This window comes from Apteryx mantelli, chromosome 2 (genome assembly GCF_036417845.1).
Source record: "Apteryx mantelli isolate bAptMan1 chromosome 2, bAptMan1.hap1, whole genome shotgun sequence".
Lineage (NCBI taxonomy): Eukaryota > Metazoa > Chordata > Aves > Apterygiformes > Apterygidae > Apteryx > Apteryx mantelli.
Genome location: NC_089979.1, coordinates 95,039,058 through 95,066,280, shown reverse-complemented (window position 1 = coordinate 95,066,280; position 27,223 = coordinate 95,039,058). Strand labels below are relative to the sequence as shown.

Below are 27,223 nucleotides of genomic sequence, written 5' to 3'. Positions count from 1 at the left end.
CAGAGACATAGTCAGACAGCCCTTACACATCTCACTGGAGCTGTTTTAAAAGGCTAGTACCTCAGGGTCTTGATACTGTTCCAGTGCAGAAGAATATTGTCCACTGTGAGTCTTCCCAGTCCATTTCAGTGCAAAAATCAGTAGGCAGTGGAAGCCATTACTGATATAATTTAAACTAACCCATCTGACCTTTCACTGAGGAAGTCTAAGTCATTCACATATTCACTACAGCATGGCTCAGCTGTGAGGATAGTAGTCTCTGGCTACGCACTGATAACTTCTTAAACTCTTCCAACTATTTCCAAACTGCCTTTCCATAGGCCTTGTTTTGCTCCTAGTTAATCTGTCCTTTTTTGCAAATTAAAATGCTAACATTAACAACTTTTCAAAGATAGGCAATCTTAACATAAAGAAAAATGTTTCAACTTTTTAGTTTTGTATGTGGAGCCTACAGCTAAAGAGGGGAGGCACAAAGATGTTTTAAGGTATTCTTATACTTTCCTTTTTTGCCTCCTGCACTGAGAAAAGTAGTGCACAGGCACCAAAGACAAATCTTCAGGAGGCCAGTGAACCAGAGTGAGGATGGCCTCCTTCATTCTGTCATACAGAAGGATTGGGGTCAAATGTTCTTCACAGGTTGGGAAGTACTGACCAAACAAATTACTGTAGTCCTCGCAATGGTCAACTACATCTGTTTTATTTTGACAGTCTTTGACTAAAAATATGATATGATTGTTTTTAGTCTCAACCTCGCAAGTATTCAGCTAAAAAAATCTTAAATGTTGTAGTTAATGATGACTGCATTCATCATTCCTATGTTCCTGCTAGAAATAAGGGCAAGAGAAAATATCACCATTATTATTTGACCAAATTATTGGTCAAATTCTGTTCACTGTTCTCTAACAGACAGTACCAATGATTTCAATAGGAATATTTCCATGGGTAATGAAATAGGAAAGATTTTGCACCACGACACCATGATTCACACACATACACACACATACCATAGTCAGAAATATGCCAAATTCTCTGTCCATGTCAACAACATCACCATCAGTGAAAATGAACTGAGATTTCTTATTTTTCTTACACTGAAGTACAATATATATCTGCTGAGCAGCTACTGATAAAACTGGAAGTTCAATGCGGTTAAACTCATCAAAGCAACCCCAGGCACCCGACTGGGCTAAACCTAAGAAAGGAAAAACAAAAGTATTCTGTTAACACAGTGTATCAGGCCAAACAAGAAGAATTTGTATGTAAAATACAGCACATTATATACAATATAATGTAACATGGAAATAACAAATGGTATGAACACAGCATAACAAGGAATAAAAATTCAGAATCAATTGGGTTGCTGTGCATTAGTGATATCCAGGAAAAAAAAACCCTATTAAAAAAGATATAAAAACATCTTTGCAAAGAATCCTACATTCTACAGCAACCATCAACAATGACAGAGGGCATTCCCCAATATTATATACAGCATCTAGAAGTGTAAACACACACACAGCCTAGAAACTCACCTATGCAGTGTGTCAAATTGTCAAAAATGAGTTTGAGAGAAACCTACAGAAACTAAAAGCATAGGATCATATTCAGAAATCACTACATTTGCAATAGGCACCATAGTAGCATTTTATAATAATTAACTCGCAGGTCAAAAATCAAATAGCATTCTGCTGTTCAAGGGAAAGGAATCTGATGTCATATTTACAGCTACCTTTGGAGCAGGCCATAGAGTTCTATACAGACATTAGTAGCAATAAACCTCATGAAATGAATGTTTTTTGGGATGGTCAAATCCTCCCTCTTCTGTATTATATCAGCAGGACTAAAATAGGATAGTCTACAGTGGCAGAAGGAACTATTTCCTAGGTTTCCAGTGAGAAAGCTGTGTAATCCCCTGCTATTCAACAAGAGCTAAAGGCCAGTAAATCTACACAGGAATTTCACTGAATGATGCCATTTCCTCCCTTCTCAAAGCCCACACTAGTATTTCCTATTGCCTGGATCCAGCAAGGTCAGCACCTTAAGTAGGTGCTACAAACAAAATTCAGAAGTACTTAATTCATCCCACTGACCTAGTGGAGTTCAGTTTGACTTAGGCCATTTGAAGACAGCCCTAGAATGCAGAGATACTATAAAATAAATAGAATGTAATATCACATAAAACTTTCAGGAGCTGTCTTACTAGGCCTACTGCTCAATTTCATTTTTCAAAATTCCATTTTAATTGAAGTGAACCTACTACAGCATTTCTTATCTGTTGCACTGTACTAATGAATAATACAGGGCCCCATCATGGAATTCCAACTAAGTCGTTGCAGATTATATGAGGCCTATAAATCATAGGTACAGCACATATAATTAGTCAAATATGAGTATTATGATAACACTGGCTTTTGCAGGAATTATTTTATCGTATTAACGAAGAATTTATTTCCATTGGTTCTTAACACAGAATGCAAGTAAAATAAACATTAAGATTTTACATATGGCACAGATGAAGTAAAACAGAAATAAAGTACATGTTCAAGAAAAGGTATTTACGTTTTGCAATGTTGAGCTACTTAACATCCAGAGCTTCCCCAAATCCCCTCAGCCTTTACATGGCAATGCATATAGAACTGGTAAAATAAATAAAGACCTGGTTTATATGTAATGTTAATTCCTTACAGTATTTAAAACTTATGGATAAATAAGTCCTCAAAATCAATAACTACACTATTAATAGATATTTTTTCTCACTCCTTTTTGCGCTCTCCTTTGTTTTTTCCCCTCTTCCTGCTTTCCTTTCTCTTGTCTTTGCTCTCTTGTGTTCTGCTCTATTAATCTTCTTTCCTTCCCTCTTCTGTTCCCTGTCTGATCTTCTCTTGCCCTTTGCAATGTTCCTCTAGGAACTCTCATCTTTCTCCATATCCCTTTGAGAGCCTGTTTTATGTTTCTCCTCTGTCCCCTCTCACATTGTGCATGATCAACTATCATAGCCAAATCAATACCTGTCAATTTTCATAGTTGCAAAAAAAGAAAAAAAATATGGAAATAATTCTTACATTCAATTTTTACCTCTTTTCATGCCCATCAACCACTTCTTTTAACAATGTTATATTAATTGGTCTTTGCTACCTGTGTAAATTTGGAAGAACTCTTCAACAAAATTAGTGGAGTTATGCCACATTAACACCAGTGGTAGTAAGGCCAAAATTGGCTCCTTAAGACTTGATCCAGTCAGGGCAATACTATGGTTCTCCTATGAAATTCAGTGCAATTCCATATGTACAATAATCTTTTCCTAAACTGCTTATAACTAACATCTGTCATATTATAAAAATTTATTCTCTGAATCAGGAGAATTTGAGGACAATAAAAACTCACATGTACTTAATTCTGAAACTTAAAAGCAATGGAACATTTACAAACACCACAATGTCATAATAAAGCAATAATTTACTACTAGAGAGGTACCAAATTTAAAGCATAACAGACTCGATCCTACTGTCATTAAAACAACTGAAAAATGTTCTCTGACTCCAGTGGTGTGGCAGTAAGCCCTTTTACTGATGTTTTCCCTTTTTTATGAAGAATGTCAGGGCTCTGACCAGCCTCCTCTGGGCCATTCACCCACTTCCTGCCTGTGGGTCCAGGACCTCCATTTCAGCTCAGCCCAGGGCCTTTAGTCCCTGCTAGAGCTATGTCGTAAGTAGGCCTGTGTCCCTTCTATCTCATGTTATCCTGACTTGTTGACTGGACATCCTGCAAGACCCCAGACCTACATGTAGTCTTACCTCCAGCCCTGCCTACTGCTATTCCTAACTGGACTTCCTAGACAGACCCTGGACCTGGCTTGTTGCTTTGCCTTGTCTGATGATTACTGGAACCCATGGAACTAGCTGTCACTACTTGTGCCTGGGCATTTGGCCCTCTTTGTTGCACATTACATGACTATTAGGATCTGTTCTGAAAATAAAGTATTTTTGCAACTTTTTTTATTAAACAGCAATATCTACTCTTTAGAATAGAACAAGGAAAAGCCCTAAAACCTGGCATTCTTTTACAAACACTTTGTTACATATAATATTGTCACTTATAATCTGTAAATTAAACGTTTTTAAAATTACTCTTGCTATAGAATAGTGAGATTCAGTTCTAGCCAAACAATTTTTCCTTGGGGAAAGAAAACAAAAATCACTTGTTTTGTAATGCCACCTGCTGGGTGGAATTGCGAAACCTGACTCTCAAGGAAGGCCAATATCCTACAGCTTTGAGTGAATTTAGTTCTTCCAAAATAATTACTTTCCAGTGGCATGTAAACCACACACACACACACACACACACACACACACACACACACACACAAAAGAGGCACAGCAAGCAAACTGTCAACTGCACAAGAGCTTAGAGATAATTTAATTTTGTTGTGCTCTAATTGTCATACTGTGCATTAATTTCTGTTCACGCACAGAATACGACGGTAGTATGTTAATCAAATGCAGAAACAGAATAACAGCAGAAAATAAAGAATGAGATACAGAGATCTTTACCTATGTCTAAGTAATGTGAAAACCCTGACAAAATCAGTACAAATAGCTTACAACCTGGTCCTCACACAATGAGCTAATGAATTTAAGTTATCCTATGCATATCCCCACCAAGAGTGCCTTAAAAAATGTGCATCTGCCATGTCCCTTTCCATCTCAGTGACCCTCTTTAGAGTTTATCCATGGGTACAAATATATCAACATCATAAAACAAAGCAAATTTCACTAAAACAGAACTTTGGCTAGCCAAAGTGCAGCTCAGAAACAGTAAGCTACAAGGTAGTCAGTGTTCCTGAAAGAATTTACAGAGCTCAGAACTCTTTTATTCACCTTCTGAATTAAGATAAATATCAAATCTTATATTAAATATTGCATTAAATATTAAATCACAAAAAGGGGCCTCAAGTGACTATAGAAAATAGAGTCAAAGCAAACACGCTTTTCATATTCGTTTACAGACAAAAACAGATGAAAGGTTTCCTAAAAGGTATTCAGCAACACTTTTAAGTGAAAGTGATGAAATATCCCTGACTTGCCATTCCTGGGCAATTTTAACACTGAACTTAACATAATCAGTGACAGAAAACTTGGGTACTTTCATGGGTTCTTTCTGTCCAGCCTGGATGGTCAGTTACATCTGAACCTACTTTTCAGATCAAATTTCAAAATCAAAGCTATCACAGGTGAAAATACAGGCTTTGGATGTCTTGCCTAGACCATTTTCCTGTGAATGCCTGGAGTCACAGAGGAACAAGACAGACAGACAGACAGAGAACCTCAGTTCTGAATCAACATGAACTTTAAATTATATTTTAAAGGGTACCAACGCTACTCTGAAGATCAAACTTACTGTCCTTAAAGAGAAAAATCTGGAAACACGGATGCAAGCATGACAACATCACCTCCACAACCCCTTTTTCTCCTCACTGCTCAATTTGATAATATCTGGTAACTGACTCAGAGTACCAGATGAAGCGAAAAGTTTGGGAGTGGAAACACTGGTGATGGAGGAGAAAGGCCAGAGATATGTTAAACTCTGAAGAATTTCTCAATGTGTACAGTAAAATATGTAATATGTTTCATGAGAACTTTCCTATCACTCTGCATGAAAGAACTTCTACAGTTGTGAAGAACTATCCTTCTTTTCCATTAAAGAATCTTTCTCTAAACACGCTTTGTTCCTCCCTCCTACTAGACCTCCAGCTCATTTCCTTCCCAGAATTCAATACATCCACTCTTCAAGAAATACCAGATATCTTAAAGAGGTTTCAACATAAAACCTGTAATTCCAAGCCAGGCCCTTCCCAAGTAGTGAAAGTTACAAAAAGAAGCCCAAAGCAACTGATATGCTTCACAAATGAAAGCACCAACTCATTTAGGAACTGCATCTTGCTTCTCCTTCCAAACACAAAACAATCTGATGAATGCTGAAAAAAAATCATTCTATTCAGGCTCTGTGCAACTGGATCTGTTATTTCCTTCCCAGAGAAATTCACAGAGAAGCAAGCCAACATCCCAGTAGCAAATTCTCAGTAAGCAGTCACAGGCATTGTGGTCATCTGACCATTCAATTTGTTGAATTCTGTTGGTGTCTTTTCTAACTCATATCAAACATCAGCATGCCATTAAGTGAGCCAACCAGATAACAAGGACATCTCACACAGCATTACTTAGCTTTTGTTACATATGATTACAATACTACATCAAAAATGATCAACTTATAGAGAAACAGAGACAAGGGAAGTTCAGCCCTAAAACTGAGCTGATGTTCTTAGACACAGAAATTGTGCCTAGTTTTACTAAAAGAAGCCAATGACAAGCTGCAGATATTACTGTTACCTTAACCTGAAGTGAGAGAGGATATAAGGTACTAAACTGCTCAAGATAAGAAAGCAGAAACAAAGAAAGGATATATGGGTGAGATTGCAGAGTTGACGTGAATCAGTAACAGTTTAACGCAGAGAAGTGAAATCATCAAGGAGGCAGGAAAAAAGGTGCTAACACAAAAAGATACAAACACTCTAACAAGAAGCATAGAGGAAAAAGAAAACAGCTCTGTTAGATCAAAGACAAATCCACTCCAAGCAGAAATGGAGGTTGGCATTTCCCCTCCTGATTGATGACTGCATGCACGGTGGACACCCACTGGATGACTGCACTTGGGGTTACAAGTATGCTAATGCTTATTCATACAGCAAAATGGTCCCTGCCAACTTTTGTGTTTATTATCCATAATTGGATATAATTGGTAAATTATCCATAATTTTGTTTGGAAAACAAAAAGCTGTATGTAACTGTACTTTCAAGTCCTCATGCACAATAAAAGACACCCAGCTAAAAGTTGTCCCAAAGATCTGGCAGCTACAAGAGGCACTTTGAGAAACTTGTGACCTTGACCAAAGGTGTTCACACACACACATCTAGTTCAGTTTCTAGCTCAGAACTGTTACTGAGTTTATTTGATATTATATAAAACGAGACATAAGAGGAGCTTTCCATAGCTTGACTGTTTTCTCTTAACAGGTGATATCTGCCCTTGGTGATAGATACAGTATTTACCTCAGGTAAAGACTACAATAATGGAATATATTCTGCATAATAGTGATCAGCTTCTAGGAAACTTTAACCCACATTGCAGTGTGTTTTAGTGGGATACTGTGAAACCTGTCTTCTGCTCTCACTGTTCATAGGAGCTTTGAGCCAGATTCAGCCTTCTCCAAGGTGGTGAATGCCTGCATTCAGCTATAAAGACCAAAGCTAAAGCTAAAAGATTAGCTGAAAGACCACCTAACACTTTAAATGAAGACTGTGATCAAAGTGTCTGTTCTTGTGGCATAGCAGAACTTTAACTAGAACTCTTCATGTGGGATCAGTTCAGGACTGGGAAAGGAACTCTCAAAAGAGCTAAGGATGGCTGCTAGCTCTGCTATCTGCTACTTCCAAATAAGAGCTGCTCTTCCTCAAATTCATGGTATGGAAATGATAGGGTTGCTTTGGCAGGTAGCATTTTATCCTCTCTTTCTGTAGCAGTGTCTACTTTACTGTCTTCTTCAGCTGTCCTGCCTGCTCCAAGCTGGCCCTTTACTACAACTCCAACTGTGAAATCCTCAGTGGAAGGGAAGGTAACAGGCAAAGGCATGTCTTCCCCATCAAAATGAATAACTATAAATAGATAAACTAAGAGATATGAGTGCCTTTTTAAAGCTCAAATTTCTGTCATGGCTCACAGTTCAGAGAAATGGGTGATGGTACCTGGCTGAGGTAAACAATGCAAGCATGGAAATGTTTGTATCTTATTTGTGTTCATGTTCTTATAAATGGTGTTACTCTTTTGGGTGTTCAATGAGTGAGAAGCAGGGCCTTCTGCAGAATTCACAGACTCCCATAAACTTCAGAGCCATGACTGGAAAAACATTATAAATGTGGGGGTTTTTTTTCTTTTTTTCTTCCTTCTCTGTTCTACTCCTTTCCATCTTTTGTCTTTTTGATATGGCCATTAAAGATAATTAACAAGTCAATGAGGCCTCAAAAGTGTCTACAAAAGAACAAAAGGATTAGGAGGAAGAAAGGTAGTCCAGTGAAATCAATATAAGCACTGCTTTTAATTCAGTTCTTTCCAAATACATACTATTGGTCTTCTTGACCTAACTCAGCCACATATAGACCGAGTAAGATTACAGAGGAGTTAAGAGAGAAAAGATGGAAAATCTTTTAAAATATAAAATCCTTCTAATCCACACCTGCATAACTTTCAGGCTTTCTATCTCTGTTTGAAAAGCTTAATTGGATACTCTTAATCTTTCACTAAGCTTTTAAATAAAAAGTCAAAGACAAAAGTAGCTGCAAAAGTTATTTCTATTAAAATCTTGGCCAGTGTTCCTGGCTGCTTAATTAAAAACAGGAATGATCTCCAGGTTAAGTTTTAACCTTCAGGAATTGCTATATTTTAACCTTCAGAAAATAGTGGCGTTCTATTGTCTACCAGTGCACATAACCAACATATTCGCTGTAAAAGCAAAAAGAAACATAATGAAGTCCACAGGTATCTAATCATCATGTCTGCTTGCAGAACTGACTTCACAGCTCTGCGTATCACAAAAAGTTATCAGAGTTTGACCAATATCTCATTTTCCGTGTTTCAAAAAAGTTCTACAGTTTGAAATAAGACAGTACATCATTTGGTATTTTTCCCTCTTTTATACAAAATCATTGAGCTCTGGATTCATTTGTCTTACTTGACACAAAAATAGGAAACACCCTCCAAGGACATAAAAAAGACTGGAAAGCATGCAGGAAGAAAAAGAAAAGAGGAACAATTAAATAACAGGAAAACCTGGTGAGCAGCTGGAAATAAGAGGAAATGGAGAAGAAAAGGCAGAAGATGGCAGATGGAATGAAGTATTTAAAGACAAGATGAGTGTGAAAAGAAAATGTGGCATGCAGAGGAAAAGAGGAAGGTAGGTGTTGGAAGGAGGGGATAAAACAGAACTGGAATGGGGGAGGGAAGAGGAGATGCCACAGAAAAGAAAGGTAAAGGTAAAAAAGGAAAAAAATGGAAAAGTAGAGATTAAGTAGAACACAAAAATCATTCTGCTTTGGGCTGAGTACCTTCCAACCACCAGAACTGACTCTACTTCAAAGAGAAAAGAGAGAAACAAACATACACTGGTAAATCATGTGCTAACTCACTAGTGACGAGACAAAAACTTGTGACTCTAAAATGAACAAACCAAATCATTTCTTACCTTTATAGATACGGCCCAATCCTCTGTAGTCCATTTGGTCTGAACAATTGAAAACAACAACATACTTTCCCAGGCATTTGCCCATGTCTTTAGTTGTCTCTGTTTTCCCTGTCCCTGCAGGTCCTGCTGGTGCACCACCCATACTCATGCCCAGGGCCTGTGCCAGAGTGATATAACACCTAGAGACGGAACAGAAAGCTCTGTTAATCTCCTTCCACTGTTAATTAGTTGAAGTCCATTCATGTAACCACAGGAGCCGTATTATAAAAAGCTGAGGAGAGGACCAGAAATGAGTGCGTTTCCTTGTGGTAAGCCCTCAGTCACTGCCTTTGCATGTTGTGAAGCTGGGTTAGCAGATACCAGCTTTACTCCATCAGCAGACAAGCATGTATATAGCACAATGATGACTGCAACAACCCAGGAAAAGTCCAAAGCAATTCAAAATGGTAAATAATAGCAAAATCACAATACAAGAGTATTGTGGTATTCTCACCCTAATCCTATGCCCTACTTCTATGACTCAGCCTCATTCTGCACCACCTAGACCTGCTTTGTTTCTGCCTTTTTGCCCAACAACCAACTCTCTCCCCAGAGTACACAAGATGGCCTCTCTGATTGATCTGGCAGTAGGAAGGTATGGAGGCTAGAAGCAGCTCTTGTCCTTGCCCTTTCCCTACCAGCATGCCAAATGAGCAATACTGCCAGACATGTGAGGTGTTTGAGTTCCAGGAGGAAAATGGATGAGAGAGAAGGTTGTAATGAGCAATGGAGAAAAAAGAGGAGGGATCCAGAATTCCTATGGTCATCTTGTGCTTCAGCCACCACCCTGAATTAACATCCCCAGGGTTGAGTCTCAGCCTCCCCAGAGAGAGTGGAGACTAATGAAGGTTGTAGGAAGAGAGCTGTTCCAACCCACAACCGTCCAAAATCTCAGTAAGGCCATGTCCAAGTCTTTTAACACTATGATCCTCGATGGCTTTATGATATATCTGGCAAGGGGAGGAAATCAGCACTGAAAAAGGAACAGATGATACCAGCTAGTATCATTTCCTATGAAATAATACAGTACTCATTTTAACATAATAGCAGTAATAATGTTTTATCACTTCAATACTCAGTAACCAGTTAATAGGCACTCAGTTAACTACAAAAAAATAATGTTTCTAACAATTCTGCTACTGAAACTCAGGTAAGGACAAACTGTATACATGATGCAAGTCCCAAGAAGGAAAACAACACCTGTTTTAATTTTTTTTAACTGCCATGACATGGTCTGCATCAGGTTTAGTATATTGCAGAAATTTAATGTTCAAGAAAACACAATTTTGTGTCTCACACGATGTTTAGGAGCACTCGGTATCAGCCCCATTATGTTAATGTATTGTAGTACAGCCGGTGTGTATTTATCCTGTGCTTCAGGAATCTTTCTGCACACAGAATCATTAGACAAACAGCACTTGACTTCAAGTTGATTAATGAAAAGCACAGATGTTATTTCCTGAAAATTGTCAGGAGATAATACAAGTCCATTTGGCAAATATTGAAATGGAAAAAGCCCACTATGTGTAATAAATTCTGTTATTATGCAACATTACTTATAGATATAAGTTCCCTATGCCAACACTAGAAAACATCCTTGCTTCATGGAGTTCCACAAATGCTCTTTCTGTATATGGCAGTGGATAGCCACCAATCATGCACCTCTTGTTTGGCTCTTCTAGGTTTGCCCAAAGACAAATACTGCTGTTCTTTTTGTTTTGTTTAAACTCATTCAGAAGACTCATTTTCTTCAGTGATGTCATTGTGTGATAGTTTTCAGTCTCTGTGACATAGCACCTGGAACAATCCCTAGCCAATTAGAATGGATTTTGATTCTCTGAACAAATTTTGAATGACAGTGTTTTCTTGATACTGCCTCTCTTATTGGGCAAAAAAATTGTCTGCATAGTAGTGATGCAGTGCCCACTAACCACCTGCATGCTTACTGCTGCAAACAGATCTCTATATAGCACAAAAATTCTGGGTACCTAATGTAGAATTTGGCATGTGTATGTTATATACTAAAAGCCACACTTCTATGTAGGTAGCCAAGCAAAGAGATTTGGCTCTCTAAATAGCTCACTGGGCAAAAATATTGGTTCAGTAAGTTGCAAAATTCTGAAATTTCACTATTAAATAAAATCTAGTAGTACAGAGACTGCAAAGACAATTCCAACATTAATTCAATAGCCTGCAGCCATTCTTCACACAACATATGTCTGAGGATGCACAGTATTTTGACACTACCTCTATCCACATTTAAAACAACAAGCTCTGGCACAACAAATTCATCTACCTTTTGCTTAGGTAAAGCACTATTCAAGTACTTCAGAAAAATATCCATCCAATACAGTTTGCAGTGTGCTGTACAACTCTCCAGCAGTAGAAAGTTCTCCTATTTTGCTCACAGAGCTTGTGTTTCTGTTTGCAGTCCTGTAATTCTCCATAGGCCTTGGTTTAAACCATATTTATACTAGTTATTTGATGCTATGACCTGACTGACTGCTTTTTCCTCTAAGGTGACTTCAGATGTTTTCATTTGCCATAATTCCAAATTCAGATGCAACCATCAGTTTACTGAATGTAGCAGCATACTGTTCTGCAGATCCACTCTGTTTAGGCTGGTGAAGTGTATAGCATTCAACTATATTTACCCTGAGCACAAGTTTTTTAATGTCTGCCACAGCACATCTGTTACAAACACTCAAAGACAAGTCAGGGCCCCTCTTACAGGTGCCTGTTTTCCCTACCTGAATACATAAGCACTAGCTTCTGCTGTTCAGCATCGATACTGCAACACTATAGAGTACATATCAAAGAATTCTGACTCTCATGAAACTTAATGGAATTAAGCCTTAGCCCCAGTGATATATATTGCAATCCTTTTACGATTACCTGTCAGTTAAAGGAGTTATAACAAGTCTGTCTGTACACCCTAAGTATTCATTGCAGTAGGTGAACTCTACATCAGTAATTTGGATAATGCATTTGTCCAGGTCTTCAAGAAAGTAAAATCGAGACTGTTTTTGCCATTCAAAATCAGATAGAGATTTAATGTTCATACGGACCTATAATGGAAGAGAAAAATCATTAATACAGAAAAGAAACAGTATAGCAATCCATCTTCTGTTCTCCATACAGAAGAAATGGCTAATATGCATAATTCAAATAGCGAGAGCTAGAAGAATGAGCACAGAATCAGGCAGGAATCAAGACACACAGAATTCTCTTTTGGGATTTATGTTATGCTCTGATCCTGTTGTGAAAATCACTTGATTTTCCTCCAAACTGTGTACAGAGATTGTGAATTGTGTATTACAGAAACACTGAAGAACAATGATGGAAAGCTCCGTAAAAATAACCAAACTATTAATATTGGTTACACAGCATAGTATCTGATGCCATTATTCACAGAAATATTAAATAGTGGGCAAAGCTCAAACTTATTGTATACATGTCTATATTTTTGTTTATTTTGCATGTATTTTTCAGTTGGAGTTGCCACACAGATGTTCATATTTGTGGTAGATTAATACACCTCGATTCCTGATTTTTGACACACATGATCTCAAATCCACCAGCACGTAATCCTGCTTTTTGGCATTGCAGACATGGTCTATTTAAGCTGAAGGAGAGGTACATTTGTGCCATGTGTTCTCTGCTTGCCTGATCTCTGCCAAAAATCTCCTCACCATACGAACCTATTCAGGTCTTTGCTGGTTCTCACCCACTTCTCTGTACCTGTTCTCAATCATAAAAAGACATGTTCAGCTGGTGAAAGAATGCTTTCAGAAAAGGGAGTAATACTAGATGTACCAATTGAGTCCCCAGTTTTGGACTTGTCCCTGATTTTTCACATAAGGGCCTTTAAAATTAACCAATTTGCTTCTGTGATTTAATTTTACAGTAATATGACATTAAATGAATTGATGTTGAAATGTCCAACTCAGAAAATAATTATGAAAATGAATTAAAAATTATGGGCATAGGATATAGCCCCATGCTTAACTTAGAAGCTGGCAGTTTTCTTCCTAACTTTCAGTATTTCTCTTTGTTATTTTCTATCTTTCTTTACAAAGGCATTTAATATTTATCTTTCTAACATATATGCATAAATTAAACAATACTGTATTGAATTACTGACTTTTGCATGATTCAAAATTTTTTAAAAGTTATTTTACTTCCATTTTTCTAATTATAGTTTCATGTATTCAAAATACTTATCTAAAAGAAGCCTGATGAAATCAATTATAAAAAGTCAATTTAAAAATATCCATATGGTTACCGTTGTTGCCCTTTCAAACATATGGAGCCTCACCACTTAAATCTTTCAACAACTATTACCTTAAATCAACACAGAGGTCATGCTGGAAATTATAAGGCTGATAGCAATACTAAAGGAACTTTTTTTCCTTTTACATTTCAATTATAATAATGTATTAAACTCTCAGTTAGAGAGAATATTTTATTTAAAATGTTAAACCCTTTTGCTCACAAGGAATTTGTGCATGTTGAGTATCAACAATATACAGTTCACCCTTATTTCTGCATGACACCTATATGAAATCAAACTTAATATAACAGATACACTATAAAACAGTACTAATGTCAAAGCTACTCAAAGAGAACCACATTGTAAGATTTGTTTATAAATTATTTTATATGTACAAAAACTTCCATGTAGGAAGTTTCTTAAAGATTTTCAAAAACTTACCAAATCATCAAAGATATCCTTCTGGTGTACATGAATAGTGATTAAAGCTTCATATTTTGTGCGCTCCATTCTTGTCAGATTGTGTGTTGTCATGTCAATCAAATCATTTAAAAGTCCCCCAAACTTCTGATTTGTTGTGTGCATTACCTTTTCCACATAGCAAGAACAGTCATATTAATACAAACACCTTTGTTCTTCCAGTGTTTAGAATAAAAAACAAAAAACTTTTGCAAATATATGGACCCAGGACACTGACAGTTTGCTTTGTATTTATTAGGTCTGGAGGCCTTGACTGCAATCTGCAGACTGCCCCCACTACATGCATTCTGTAACAATAAGGTTACACCTAGGTGAACAGGTCACATGAGAAGATTTTATTGGAGGACTGCTGTTCCTTATACTGTACATTATATCTTTAGCTGATGGCATCCCTGTATATTTTCAGAACCAGCAACCTTTGCTTTTGGGTAGTGCACATCAGCCCAACCAGTATCATCTCTTTAGGGGGAACATGAACCTAAGGATCTATCTCATCCCTCAACCAAAGGGGGAAGAAAGTCTACTGTAATTTTAAATATCAATGCCTGAAATAATCATTTCCTTTGTGGACCAGTTTCTATTCCAAGATTCCATGGAAAACAATATCGACTTAGGTAAACAGCATCAGCCTCTGTCAGTGACTTTCCTGGTACACAGGACCTGTTACAGTAGACCAACACCCACGAAGCACATTTACTTCCCCAAATATAGGGGCCTCCTAATTTTTTCCAAATCTCATTTTGGCAAAGTAATAGGAAGAGATTACCTATATTCCCAGACTGACAGCTTGTCCCTTCCCAAGATGGCTGTGCTGACAGAACATAGGGAAAAAACATGGGATAAGGAACCATTTAAAAGCTCATGGTAGGAGGTGGGAAGGGAGGTGTGACCTCTTAGGACTTTTTATCATTCTGTTTTCCTGTTAGTCTGTCATTCTGGTTACTTCATTAACATTTTGTGCTTTTTCCTACACATTACTATTAGCTTTTCACATTATGCACTGATCTAAACAATGCTTTTAATTAATCCCCAAAGATTCATTAAGTGCTACCTTTTTGTCTGTTTTGGTACTGTTCAGTGCATTCTCTGCATCTCTGGTCCAGATCATTTGAATTCCCAGAAGTCCTATTTGTGCAGGAAACATTGCCTGAAAGTCATACAGCTTAAATCCTGAGTCGCTAATGGCTATAGATGCCTGTCTAATGATGGTGTGGATTGTTCTCCTAATTCCATTAAGCAACTGACCTAACCAGAGTTCCACATTTCCCTGAAATAAACAGGAAAGCACTTTTAAACAATTAGTTTATGAACAATTCACAAGGACAAAAGCCCTATGTGACTTCTTTTTCCAGTCCTTAGTCTTGGTGCTCCCATTTCCCTCTTCGTTATTCTCTAATCTTTAAAAGATTCTTCTTCTTCTTGTGCTCAACTGGCCTTCTAGAGGTACATGATGGATTTGGCACTTCACATCAGTACTGCTGAAAAAACAGCTAAAGTAATCATTACATAATTACACAAGTGTTCCATCCTTTCTGCAGTTTGCTCTTGCTGTTCACATCTGAAGGCTTTCACTCAGCTACTCAAATAATAGCATAAGGCAACAGTCAGTCTCTACAACAAAAATCTGCTTTAAATGAGGTCATGAAAAAGTGTAATACACTTTCTTTACCTGAGCTAAAACCGGTTCAATAATATTGACCTGTTCTCCTTCTTGAGATTCAAACAATAAAATCTGGTCGTAGTTCTTTTCATGAAATCTCACTCGGTTAACATTGTCAAACAAACTTAATAAATGTGCCTACAATAAAATCAGAAAAATAAAATAAGCTCCATAAGCTGACCTGATATGTCATTCTTAGTCTGCCTTTAAATCCTGCATTAGAAAATTCTATAGATCTTTCCACAAGTGAAAGAAGTTCACTCAACTTCTCAACCGGAAACCCTCTTCCACTCAACCGGAAACCCTCTACAGTTTTCACTTGAGCAGTACTGACATTGAACATTATATTGCTTTATTACTTGTACCTGAATAGTGTGGGAATCTGATGCTTGACCAAGGATTTCCAGAAGAGCTGGGTCAGATACAAAAAAAAATCTCGGAAATATTAACCGTTTTTTTTCCAAATATCCAGTTAGTGATTTCTGACAGATTTCTAGTTGCTCCAGCAAATGGGGTAACAGCTGCGCCAGCGTCTCATCTCCAACACAGCACTGCACAATATTTGATGTCTCATGGGCTTTCTGCATAATTTTCTGCCATGATTTATCAATGTTCTGAAATCTTCTGGCTTCCTGAAGTACATGAAAAATGCATTAGCTCATGTTTATCAAACTATAAAAATTAAAAAATTCCATAAGACAAGGTACCATTTAACATCCCCTTTGTCTTTCAAGTCTTTTTTGCAGATTTTCTTCTGTTCGAGCAATGTGTGAATATTATAGACATGATTACAATGGTCAAAGTTCAATTGTAAGAGACAGAGTCCAATGGGGCAGCTCTGGTAATGTCTTTTGCTTAATGGTGGGCACCAAAATTGTCCGTATAAAAGGATTCCAACACACTACACATCAGAAAACTCAAACATCAGCTTTCTCACAAATGATAGTTTTCCTAATAGTGACAAACTGAATGTCAGGTAATGGCTATTCCACACAGGTTATGAGGAGTACCTTGTTAGTGGGAATACCTGACAAACAAAAACAGTGTAAATACTCTGAAACTGTCACTTATAAAGTATTTTAAGTGAAGGGAGACAAATTTTCAAATATTGAAAGAACTGAAGAAGTATTTTTCTAAGCTGGATATACTGACTTTCAAAGCTTTCTTCCCATACAACAAAAGAAATGTTAATGGGGTCCTTAAAGAATCAGAGGACTAGAAGAGATCTCAAGAGATCATCCAAGTCCATCTCCCCGTCACAAGATAGGATCGTATCCATGTCATTCTTGACAAACATCCGTCCATCTTGTGTTTAAAGACCCTCAAAACCGGAAATTCAGAAGCCTCTCCAGGCAATCCTTGCTACTCATAACTCTGTTCTAATATCTAATATAAATCTTTCTTGTGTGTATGCCAATTACTTCTCACCATATTCAGTGACAGAGAGAACATATTACTCTCTTCCTGTTGAGGACTGCTTTCATACACGTGAAAACTTAACAGGTCTTCCCCTCAGTTTTTCTCTCCTTTAAGCCAAAAAAGCCCAGTTTGTTGAGTCTTTTCCTATGTGTCATGCTTCACAGATCACTCCTCATTCTTATCACCCTCTTCCATACTCTCTCAAATTTGTCTGTGTGTTTCTTCAGCCAAAATTGGGTACAATGAAAAAAAAAAAAGTTATTGGTTACTTCTCTTGATACACTCCACTTTTGTGTCTGCATTTTATATACCAGCATGACTGGCTCATTCACATCCCTTTTAACTCCTGGCTCCTCCTCTAAAGAGCTGCTCCTTAGCCAGTTTTTCCTATCATGTACTTGTACAATTAATGATTTCTGCCTCTGTGTAATATTTTTCATTTGCCTATTTTGTATTACATCATATTTTTAAGGTCATATCTCTAACCTTGCAAGATCATTTTGAAGCCTGATCTTTTCCTCCAACTTACTCACTGTCCTTCCCAGCTTCACATTCAATAAGAATCATCTCAATTTCCATCATCTGGATCATTAATAAAAATTCTGAACAGTACAGAACCCAGAACGGACCTTTGTGTTCTCATGAATACATACATTATTTCTTTTTGATAATTTAGTAAACATTTTAGTAAACAACAGTAAAGCGCTCTAATTTTCCAGCAAGATCTGCAACTGCTCAGGTAGTTTCATCTAAAACTAATATCCTGATAAGATTATGAGAACGTCTTGAGAGACAGTGTCAAAAGCCTATCAAAATATATGGGAACTACTGTTTCTCCTCTATCCGCAAAGCTTGTTGCCCATTCTAAAAATAAATTAGATTTGTCTGACATGTTTTGTTCCTGACAAATCCATGTTGACTGTTACTCATTTCCTTGTTAACTTCTGGATGCTTACAAGCTCCTTGATTATTTGTTGCAGTATGCATCCAGGAGTTGCAATTAAACTGACTGGTCTATGATTATTCCACCACCAAGCTCTTCCATCTCCTCTCTCTTTAAAGGCAGTCACCACACTGCTTTTTTCCAGATTATTGCTTCAGGTATCATCCTAACAAGATAACTGCTTTAGCATATACCAAATGCTTCAGCTGCGCTCTGGTATTTGTTCATCTGCAAGAACTGCTTATTGACTCTCTGATAAACATTAGCAATATAAATACATCTCATGAACTAAAAAATGTATTATCTTAAATAATAGTTAAGCAGGCTTTATTTAAATTACAAAAATTAATGTAAGTTTTGGAAACTGTAAACCTTTAATTAGAAAACATGTGGCCTGAAAAAAATTGTATTTAATAATTTGAGAATAGTCTTGGTTTTGATAAATTATAGAACTGGTTGATGCAGTGTACGGTGCAGTGAACTAAATGCAGTATGCAGTGTACTAAATTCTGCTGTATTAAACACACATAAAAGTCTGGCATTAGGAGACAGGTAACAGAGAAGACAGTTGTTCTGCTATTTCTCTCCTGCAGAAAGTCAGATCATTCCTTAAAATTTTTGCAACTGCCATCATGGAAGGGCATAACTGGCCTTTGAAGATGTTATAATGGTTCACACACATTACCATATCTGTGGCTACTCAAGTCTCACAGAATCGCTTTGTTGGACTTTATGCTGAATCCTATCAAGGATAGAATTCATAAAGGAAATTTGTCATTGCATTATTACATAACTTACTGTGGCGGATTAATGACACGGACTCAGGAGGGTTTGCGTCCCGAGACCCTGATTGTTTATTCTAACACATATTTATACTAAAAAGTTAGCTACTTCAGCGATTTCACAGATACACTTTGCTAAGCCAATTATTATGCAGATTATGTCACAGGTAGCCAATCATCACACTGATCACGCACGCAGCGATCATGCCTTGTACTTTGCTGTTTGCTTCTTTGTTGGAGAAATGCTGTCTTGTTCTTAACCTTGGTTCCCACTGGCTTTTGCTGGTTTATCTGTAGTTTCTCAGGATGTATCATTCCCAGCTGCACCGGCGTCCTTGGGTATGTTTGTCTGAGGCTCCTGTTGAGACTCCTTCTTGTCCGAGCTGGTAACAGTTTCCCCAGTTCCCCTTTTCCCATGGCGTGCAACTTTCCTCCAACTTAACCCTGTCATGACCCTCCACATCTCCCCCTTCCTGTAATAATTGAAGGGCTAAGGCTGTATGGATCTGCAGGGTCATGACTTGCTTCATACTCAGTCAATCATTCTTTTTAGGCAATTCAATAAGCATGGCACACAGATTAGTATTGCAACAAACATAAAAATTACAATGAGTCCTAAAGTGGTTTGACCAGACAGACCTCATTTTGGCAAAACTCCCTCTGAACTGCCTGTGCACAGCCCACAACTTTAATAACATTAGACGTACTTGCAAGTAAATTCTGTGATGTGGCTAATGTCTTGATGTAACATATTGCTATTAACATATTGCTATCATAAATCAACACACCTGAGGCAGTTGTTTTGCAATGTCTCCACCAACAAAAACAGCTTCAAGATAAATCCAAAGGTTTTGTACAGAAATCCAGTTGTCAATTATTTCTGCAGTATTGGTCAACTTCTGGACCCATAGCTGTATAATGGACTTAAATGGTGTGTTATACCTGCATGAACATGAGTTAAAGGGAAAAAAAACCCCAAACCCTAACATGAATGTTTTTTACTATTGGTTTTGATTAGATTTATACAATATATGTATTTATTAATTTTTGTACCTGTTGCTCATGAGCGAGCCCAATATCATGAGGCTGTCTTCCACCAAAGCTATTTTCTCCAATATATCTGACCCTTTTAGAAGGAGTTCTCCTCGAGTTTTGAATTGGCCAAACGTAAAAGCCTGAGTACTCCATTCACTAATGACATGCTTCAATTTTGCTTCAATATCCTTTTCTTTAAGAGCACCAATGCAGATATCCTATGTAAAATTAAACTATTAAGTGATATTCCTCTAAGGCTAATACACATACACACACTCATAAAGGCAATTAAAACTCATCAGCCAGATCCAGACTTCAGTGTGATTTGCACCTAATAAAAATATATACTGAAACATCTCAAAATTATTATATTACAACACTAGATTATGTTACAGCATTATTTTTAACTGGACTATTTTAAGGACTATGCTCCAGCTTCACTGACAGTCATTTTATACTTTTGAAAATTCACTGACGCAGTGAAACTGGAGGCAGAATTTGCCTCACGGTAAGTATCAGAATTCAAAGGTAAATATACCTCTAAATTCTCTGCCACACTGAGGGGATTAGGAAAAATACACATTACTAATCAAAACCAGGATGGGCAGTATGGCCTTCTGCTGATTCTTGAGGACAGCAAGGACAGGACTGTCATAAATTTGCCTATTGCATCAGGGAGAAACGAAGCAGATACTCAGATTGGACTATCCTAAATTCACGTTCAAGAGTGTAATGGATGCCATCACAGGTTTAAAGTCTTACCATGAATGCAAGACAATCATGTTGAACCTTTCACAAACCTTAAACATTTGTCTGGAAATTGTATACAACAGAGGTTTGATTTCATGTTTTGTCTTAGAAGTGTTCCTTTGTTGGAACAAGATAAATCAGGTCACTGCTATTGAGGAACCATAGACCTAGCTAACAGATTCACAATACTATTGAAATTAGAAACTGCTGTTTTTTTCTGTTTTTTTTCTTCTTTATTTTTAGCTATATTTTGGTCTTGCAAAAGGTATTAATAGCAAAAAGCTAATATACTTACTAGATAACAATTGTCCCCCAAATGGAGAATGCAATCGCTTTGTACCCTGTGTGCATTATACAAGCCTTCTTATTTCTCTCTCTGCTCTCATAAGAGGAGTCTGTTTTGAAAAACAAAAGAACCCTGTTCTCCTTTAATCCTATATCCTCCATTTCTATTGTGTTCCAAAAAAACTAAGGATTTTGAGCAGTTAACAAGATCAGACTTACATCAACTATTTTTTCCCCTCTGGTGAGGCATTTAAAGGGATGAAAAAAGTATAAATAGGCAGACTCTAAAACAGAAGCACAAAGCACATTACTCTTAAAACAGCAGAATTCCTTCTATGGAAAGATTAATGTAATACCAGCTATCTATTTAATCCTTCTCCAGGATAAAATGAAATAAACTAACCATCACTGCTAGTATCAGCTACCAGACTCCATTCTTCAAAAAAATTCTCCAACTAAAGCCAAATTTGTTTACATTACAAAGCTGACCAGAAACACAGGATTCCAAAAATGCAGAATCCCAGATCACAAGTCAATCATTAAAAGCAAACAGAAAAGTACACATACCTCAATATCTTCTTTATACTTTAATAAAGAGGCATCCATTATGTTCTTCAAAGAGAAATTTTCAGAGTGAACATCAAAGTGATGGCCAGTTACTTGTGCAATTCTTTCCCAGTGTCGTGACTCCATTGCCTAGAAAAATCCATAGGAATTAGGGAAGATTTTTAAAAGCTATATTATTTTTAGGACTGAAATGATCACATAGTTTTCTACTGCAACTGTTAAACAAATTCAGAACAGTCTTGATCTCCATTCCATTTAAAGCATTAATAATTCTTCTAATCACATTATTAAGTCTTTTGTTTTACTTTTTTATAACTGACTTTTTGCCATAAACAAAACTTCTTTGATCTATAAAAAAAAGAATTGTGGGAAGCATCTTATAGTCCTACAACATAATCTTAAATACAGTTTCTCAAGTGAATCTTATCTGTGAATTATTATGCTGAATATACTTTGTTTGCCATCATATCAAGCAAAGGACAGCTCTCTGTGAAGTCGTCAATTTTCTTTTTTAGGTCTTGAAAAGCTTGCCATTCCTTCAGTGCTTTAGGTAACTTACGGATTCTTTAAAAAGCAAAAAAAAAGAAATATTAGATTCTAAATACTCACAGTTCACCATTTAATAGTGCAATATATTCTCACTTTTCAACCAGTTGACCAGTAGACTGTAAATGAAAACCCAGTTTCTAACTACTAACACAAAATCTAGCTGGTTCTTTGATCAGACACCAAGCATGAAACTGTGCTGAAGATAGTAAAAATCACATTAGAATGGTTTCGTTTCTATTTCAGTTTGAACTCAATGAGGTTAACTTTACATGCAAACCCGTGTCTGAACTTAAGCCTTTGTAGTATCATTATTTTATTACAAAGCTGAAAATGCAACCAATTTTGTAAGGCAGGAAACAAATTAAATATGTATTTTTTCAAGCAAAATGAGTGACCTTTTTGTCAGCAGAAAAATATTTCAGTTTCAATCAGAAGAATCCTATTTCATCCCTAGTTTGTTGAAAGATATTTAAAGAAAAATCTTTCTTTATGCACAATTTCAAGATGAACAAAAAATGAAAAAGAATAATCTCAGCTACTGTGAATTGTCATAGCTCCACTTGCTTCTAATAAATTATGTCAGTTTTCATCTGCCAAAGGTATGGACCAAAGACTGACAGCAATTCTCGTGCAGCTCAATGGCAGGAAGGAAAAATGGCATAAAACCAACCCATCACGAAAAGTTCCCTCATAGGAATTGTCCATTATTCACAGTTCAAAATAAGGCAGATCTGTCACACAACACTGGAACATGTGTGAATTCTTCACCTCTTGCTGGTACATGAGGTAGACAAACATATGTATATTGTCATAGTACTGCAACAATCTATGTAGTCTGTCATCTTGAATCCAACAATAGATAGTAACAAATGCGCTAGAAAAAAGCACTGCAGAATGGAATATTATACTCTCTTGTGCATCATGAAGCTTTAACAGGCAGTTTCTGGCTATTTCTATGCTAAGGCACAACAGCTAACATTCTTACAAATTTTGTCTTACGTCGGATGTTGAAAATTGGATTTTTTAGACTGGTAATGAAACTTACTATTTTTTAATAGAATTTTTTTTATCTGGTGCTCAGTAATAATTTCTAACAAGTTCTATGAGTTATGTACTATGTAAAAAAACCTATTCCATTAATCAGGTTTAAATTTACTCCTTAAATTTACTGGACATTCTCTTTACATTTTATTACAGTAAAACATAAAGGGAAACATCCTTCTAGTTGTTACTACAAAATTCTATAATGTTCCTTACCACATATCTTTTCTCTAAAAAAAATTTCTCTTTTTTTATCTCTCTTTAGTGACTTTATTTGCATCTTACATTTAACTTTGTGATTCTTCTTTTTTGTGATTCTAACTTTTCTATTATATTATTATTTCAAAAGGGGCAGCAAAAAAACCCCAAAACACTAAAGAACTGTGCATTTTTTTACAGTTATGCTAAAACACTAACTGGATATCCATTTTTCCTGCACCTTTCCTAACACAAGATAGCATCTTAGTCATTTTTGTGGGTATCACCCCATACAAGTTCTCTAGAATTAACAAAAGTAGCCTGATGCAGTTTTACTGGCAAGCCTGCCAAAGAAAGGCTAGTACTGGGTTAAGCCTTTATTACAAAAAATATTTACTGCCTATTGATAGCCACCCAGCTCCAAACATAGCTCAACACTTGAGAGGAAAAAATAAAAAAGTTCACACATGAAGTAAAAAGACAAACATGCAACTCAAAAACTGTAGTCACACATTAGCTTCCTTTAGAGTTTCAGGAAACAGAAGCATAAGGACAGTTCTAGCAACCTGTAAAAAATTATTAACTGTAGAGAAATGATGGTGCAAAATACTATTTCCTGTTGAAATACCAAGACTTACAGACATTGTCCAAATGCAGAAATTTATACATCTTTTACATACATTCATTTTTACTATTATTCTAAATAAAATTCCATGAGCTTCTTTTCAAGGTAATGATTAAAGGCCAACTATCTCAGCTTTTCCAAAAAAGGAAGAAAATCTCCATCCCACCCCTTCATTGTGTACAAAAATGGCTCTTGCCAAAAGACTGGCATGCTCAAAATACCATAAGCCTAAAAAGCCTGAGCACAGGAAAGCTCTCCTACGCTTTTCAAGGATTTGGATTGAGATGAAGAATACAGATTTGATTTCATACTCTTGAAGGATAATAAAATGTAATTGAAGTCTCTCTTGGGTCAAATTGGTGAATCCAAAATCAAAAGCTGATGAGAACTATTGGTAAAGCAAAGAGACACACACTGGCTGTTCCAGAAGAGAGGATCTGCAGAAGAGAACACTCTATATTGAGTATGAACTTGCCTTCATAGAACTCAGGCTGGAGAGCTGGGCGGAGAGGAACCTCATGAAGTTCAACAAAGGCAAGTGCAGGGTCCTGCACCTAGGGAGGAATAACCCCATGCACCAGTACAGCCCGGGGGTGGATCTGCTGGAAGGCAGCTCTGCGGAGAAGGACCTGGGAGTCCTTGTGGACAACAAATTGACCATGAGCCAGCAATGTGCCCTTGTGGCCAAGAAGGCCAATGGTATCCTGGGCTGCATCAGAAAGAGTGTTGCCAGCAGGTGGAGGGAGGTGATTCTCCCCCTCTACTCAGCCCTGGTGAGGCCACATCTGGAGTACTGCGTCCAGTTCTGGGCTCCTCAGTACAAGAGGGATGTGGCACTACTGCAGCAAGTCCAGCGAAGGGCTACGAAGATGATTAGGGGACTGGAGCATCTCTCTTATGAGGAAAGGCTGAGAGAGCTTGGCCTGTTCAGCCTGGAGAAGAGAAGGCTGAGAGGAGATCTTATCAATGTGTACAAGTATCTGAAGGGAGGGTGTTGAGAGGATGGGACCAGACTCTTTTCAGTGGTGCCCAGTGACAGGACGCGAGGCAACGGGCACAAACTGAAACACAGACAATTCCATCTGAACATGAGGAAAAACTTTTTCACTGTGAGGGTGACAGAGCACTGGAACAGGTTGCCCGGAGAGGTTGTGGAGTCTCCTTCTCTGGAGATATTCAAAACTCGCCTGTACGCGATCCTGTACAGTGTGCTCTAGGTGACCCTGCTTGAGCAGGGGAGTTGGACTAGATGATCTGCAGAGGTCCCTTTCAACCTCAACCATTCTGTGATTCTGTGAACTCACTGAGAAAACAATCACAGCCACCAACAAGGTAAAGAAAATGCTCGTACAAATATAATAAAAGAAGAAAGAAAACAGAAACTGTTCATGAAATTTTTTTCCACTAGAGGATAAGATAAAAATATCACACATTTGCTTTCAGACTTTTGCATGAAATTTGGTTCTGATATGTTATTTTGTAATTCTCATGAAGAACAAAACATAGACTGGTACAGACAACTACTCTCAAGGAACAGACACACAGAATATTAAGGCCTGCATATAGAATCTCCACTCCTCCATGTAACAAATGTCCCTTTTTCTAGCAACTCTGTTCATGCTCTAGCACCAGGATTCAGAGATCAAAGAAAGCTGGACATAGAGGAAACAGAGCCTAAATCCTGTTGGTTCATGAGCCTCTGAATCTGAAAGAACAGAGAAGTAACAAGGTGAGTCATGGAAGTCTTGCAGACTTCATGTGGCTGTTCAACAACTGAAGCTCTGTCTCTACCAACATAGCAGAAAGTAGAAAGTATGGTTTCAACTTACATGTCTGTATGCGATGTGGAAAACATTACTCCTCTCTGTCCTCATAAATAATCCCTCAGAATTTAGTGTGGCAACCTACCCTTGTTGAAATAACAATTTCATTCCATACAAATGCGCAGAAGCAGATAGTCATGTCAAAATTCTGCCTAACATCACAGACCAATTCATTAGGTGTAAATCAAGTTACTGAGAAAGTGAGCTATGAAGTTCACCTATGACAGTAATTCATACTTATAATTACCTTGCCACAGGTTCATTCACCTTCAGTTTAAGAATATTAATTAATTAAGCTACAACAATTAGATCATGTCACTATAACTCAATAAGCCTGGAGAGACTTGCAGACTTACCTAAGACCGTGTGTTAGCTACTGATTGCACCACAGTCTGAAACTTTTGCAGTTGTGCCGAGCACTTAAGGAAGCCTGAGTTTGAAATAAATTAATACATTTTTGCCCCTCAGGGCAGCCTTCAAAAGTTAATGAACATAAAAATATGAGAAATAAAAATTGTATGCACTTCAACAAATAATTAATAACTTACTTGTTTTGAAAATCTAGAAGTTCATTGTTAATTTTTTCAATATTTAAATCATTCCAAAGTATTTCATTGTATCCGTTGATATTGGCAATGACTGAATTATAAAGACTGTAAAGTTTCTGAAGCAATGAAAGTTCATGTTTAATTTTGTGCAGTTCAGGATACTCTGTCGCAAATTTTTAAAGAAGAAGTTTGTAAGTATTAATCAGGTATAACTGTATTCATAAACATAAATGTATTTCTAAAAATGTGTGATGTCAGATTTGCATTCTTTTAGACAGTGTCTAATAAGACAAACTTTTCCAATTACATTATGTAAGGACATCAGATTTTGATGCACGGTAATTACTTAAATTTCTGGGTTTGTATGAGTTTTTCTATAAATGCTAGATGTATTCTTATTACAGAGCTGCTGCACTTATCTCTAGAAGTGAAGTAATGTTGAAAAAGTAGCTGAAATGGCTACAAAGGAGTGTACTGTAGTTTTTACAAAGGAGTGTACTGTAGTTTTATAGGAAAACTAAAATATTCCCCAATAAATTTTCACTATTTACTTTAGAGGGAGGGAGGTTGGATTTTTTTTTTTTTTGCATTCATAATAAACCTGTAGAATATGCTATGCATTGAAAGCATTTAAAATGCACTTCCCTAACTGAAATACTTTATTTGATTTCTCTTATTTCCTTGGCACTACCTAGTAAATGTATTATGGTTATTGCAAATGTTTTCAGACATGAAAAGTGCTAAAGTTAGTATTCATGAATTAAAGTGACTATTAAACTTTCTGCTTTAACTAAAGCAGAAACTAAACTAACTAACCAACTAAATTAACTAAACTTTAATTCACACTATGGTTTCTAAAACTTGAAGCAGATCTGACTAGGGGCACATGGGGATATTACAGGTCAGCTGTACAGCCC

General features: G+C 37.0%; 1 protein-coding gene across 1 annotated transcript in view; it reads right to left on the bottom strand.

The window, feature by feature from the left end:
- The window catches only part of LOC106496970 (dynein axonemal heavy chain 5-like), a 176,257-nt gene that overhangs the window by 101,247 nt on the left and 47,787 nt on the right, over positions 1-27,223 (bottom strand). Inside the window, exons 32-43 of the mRNA XM_067291141.1 lie at positions 26,307-26,469; positions 21,975-22,086; positions 21,523-21,651; positions 19,939-20,138; positions 19,674-19,827; positions 16,107-16,373; positions 15,751-15,879; positions 15,133-15,348; positions 14,043-14,189; positions 12,224-12,396; positions 9,290-9,468; positions 1,005-1,192 (exon numbers count right to left, since the gene is read on the bottom strand). Of these exons, the coding sequence (XP_067147242.1) occupies positions 1,005-1,192; positions 9,290-9,468; positions 12,224-12,396; positions 14,043-14,189; positions 15,133-15,348; positions 15,751-15,879; positions 16,107-16,373; positions 19,674-19,827; positions 19,939-20,138; positions 21,523-21,651; positions 21,975-22,086; positions 26,307-26,469 (2,057 nt within the window). The remainder of the gene's footprint in view (positions 1-1,004; positions 1,193-9,289; positions 9,469-12,223; positions 12,397-14,042; positions 14,190-15,132; positions 15,349-15,750; positions 15,880-16,106; positions 16,374-19,673; positions 19,828-19,938; positions 20,139-21,522; positions 21,652-21,974; positions 22,087-26,306; positions 26,470-27,223) is intronic.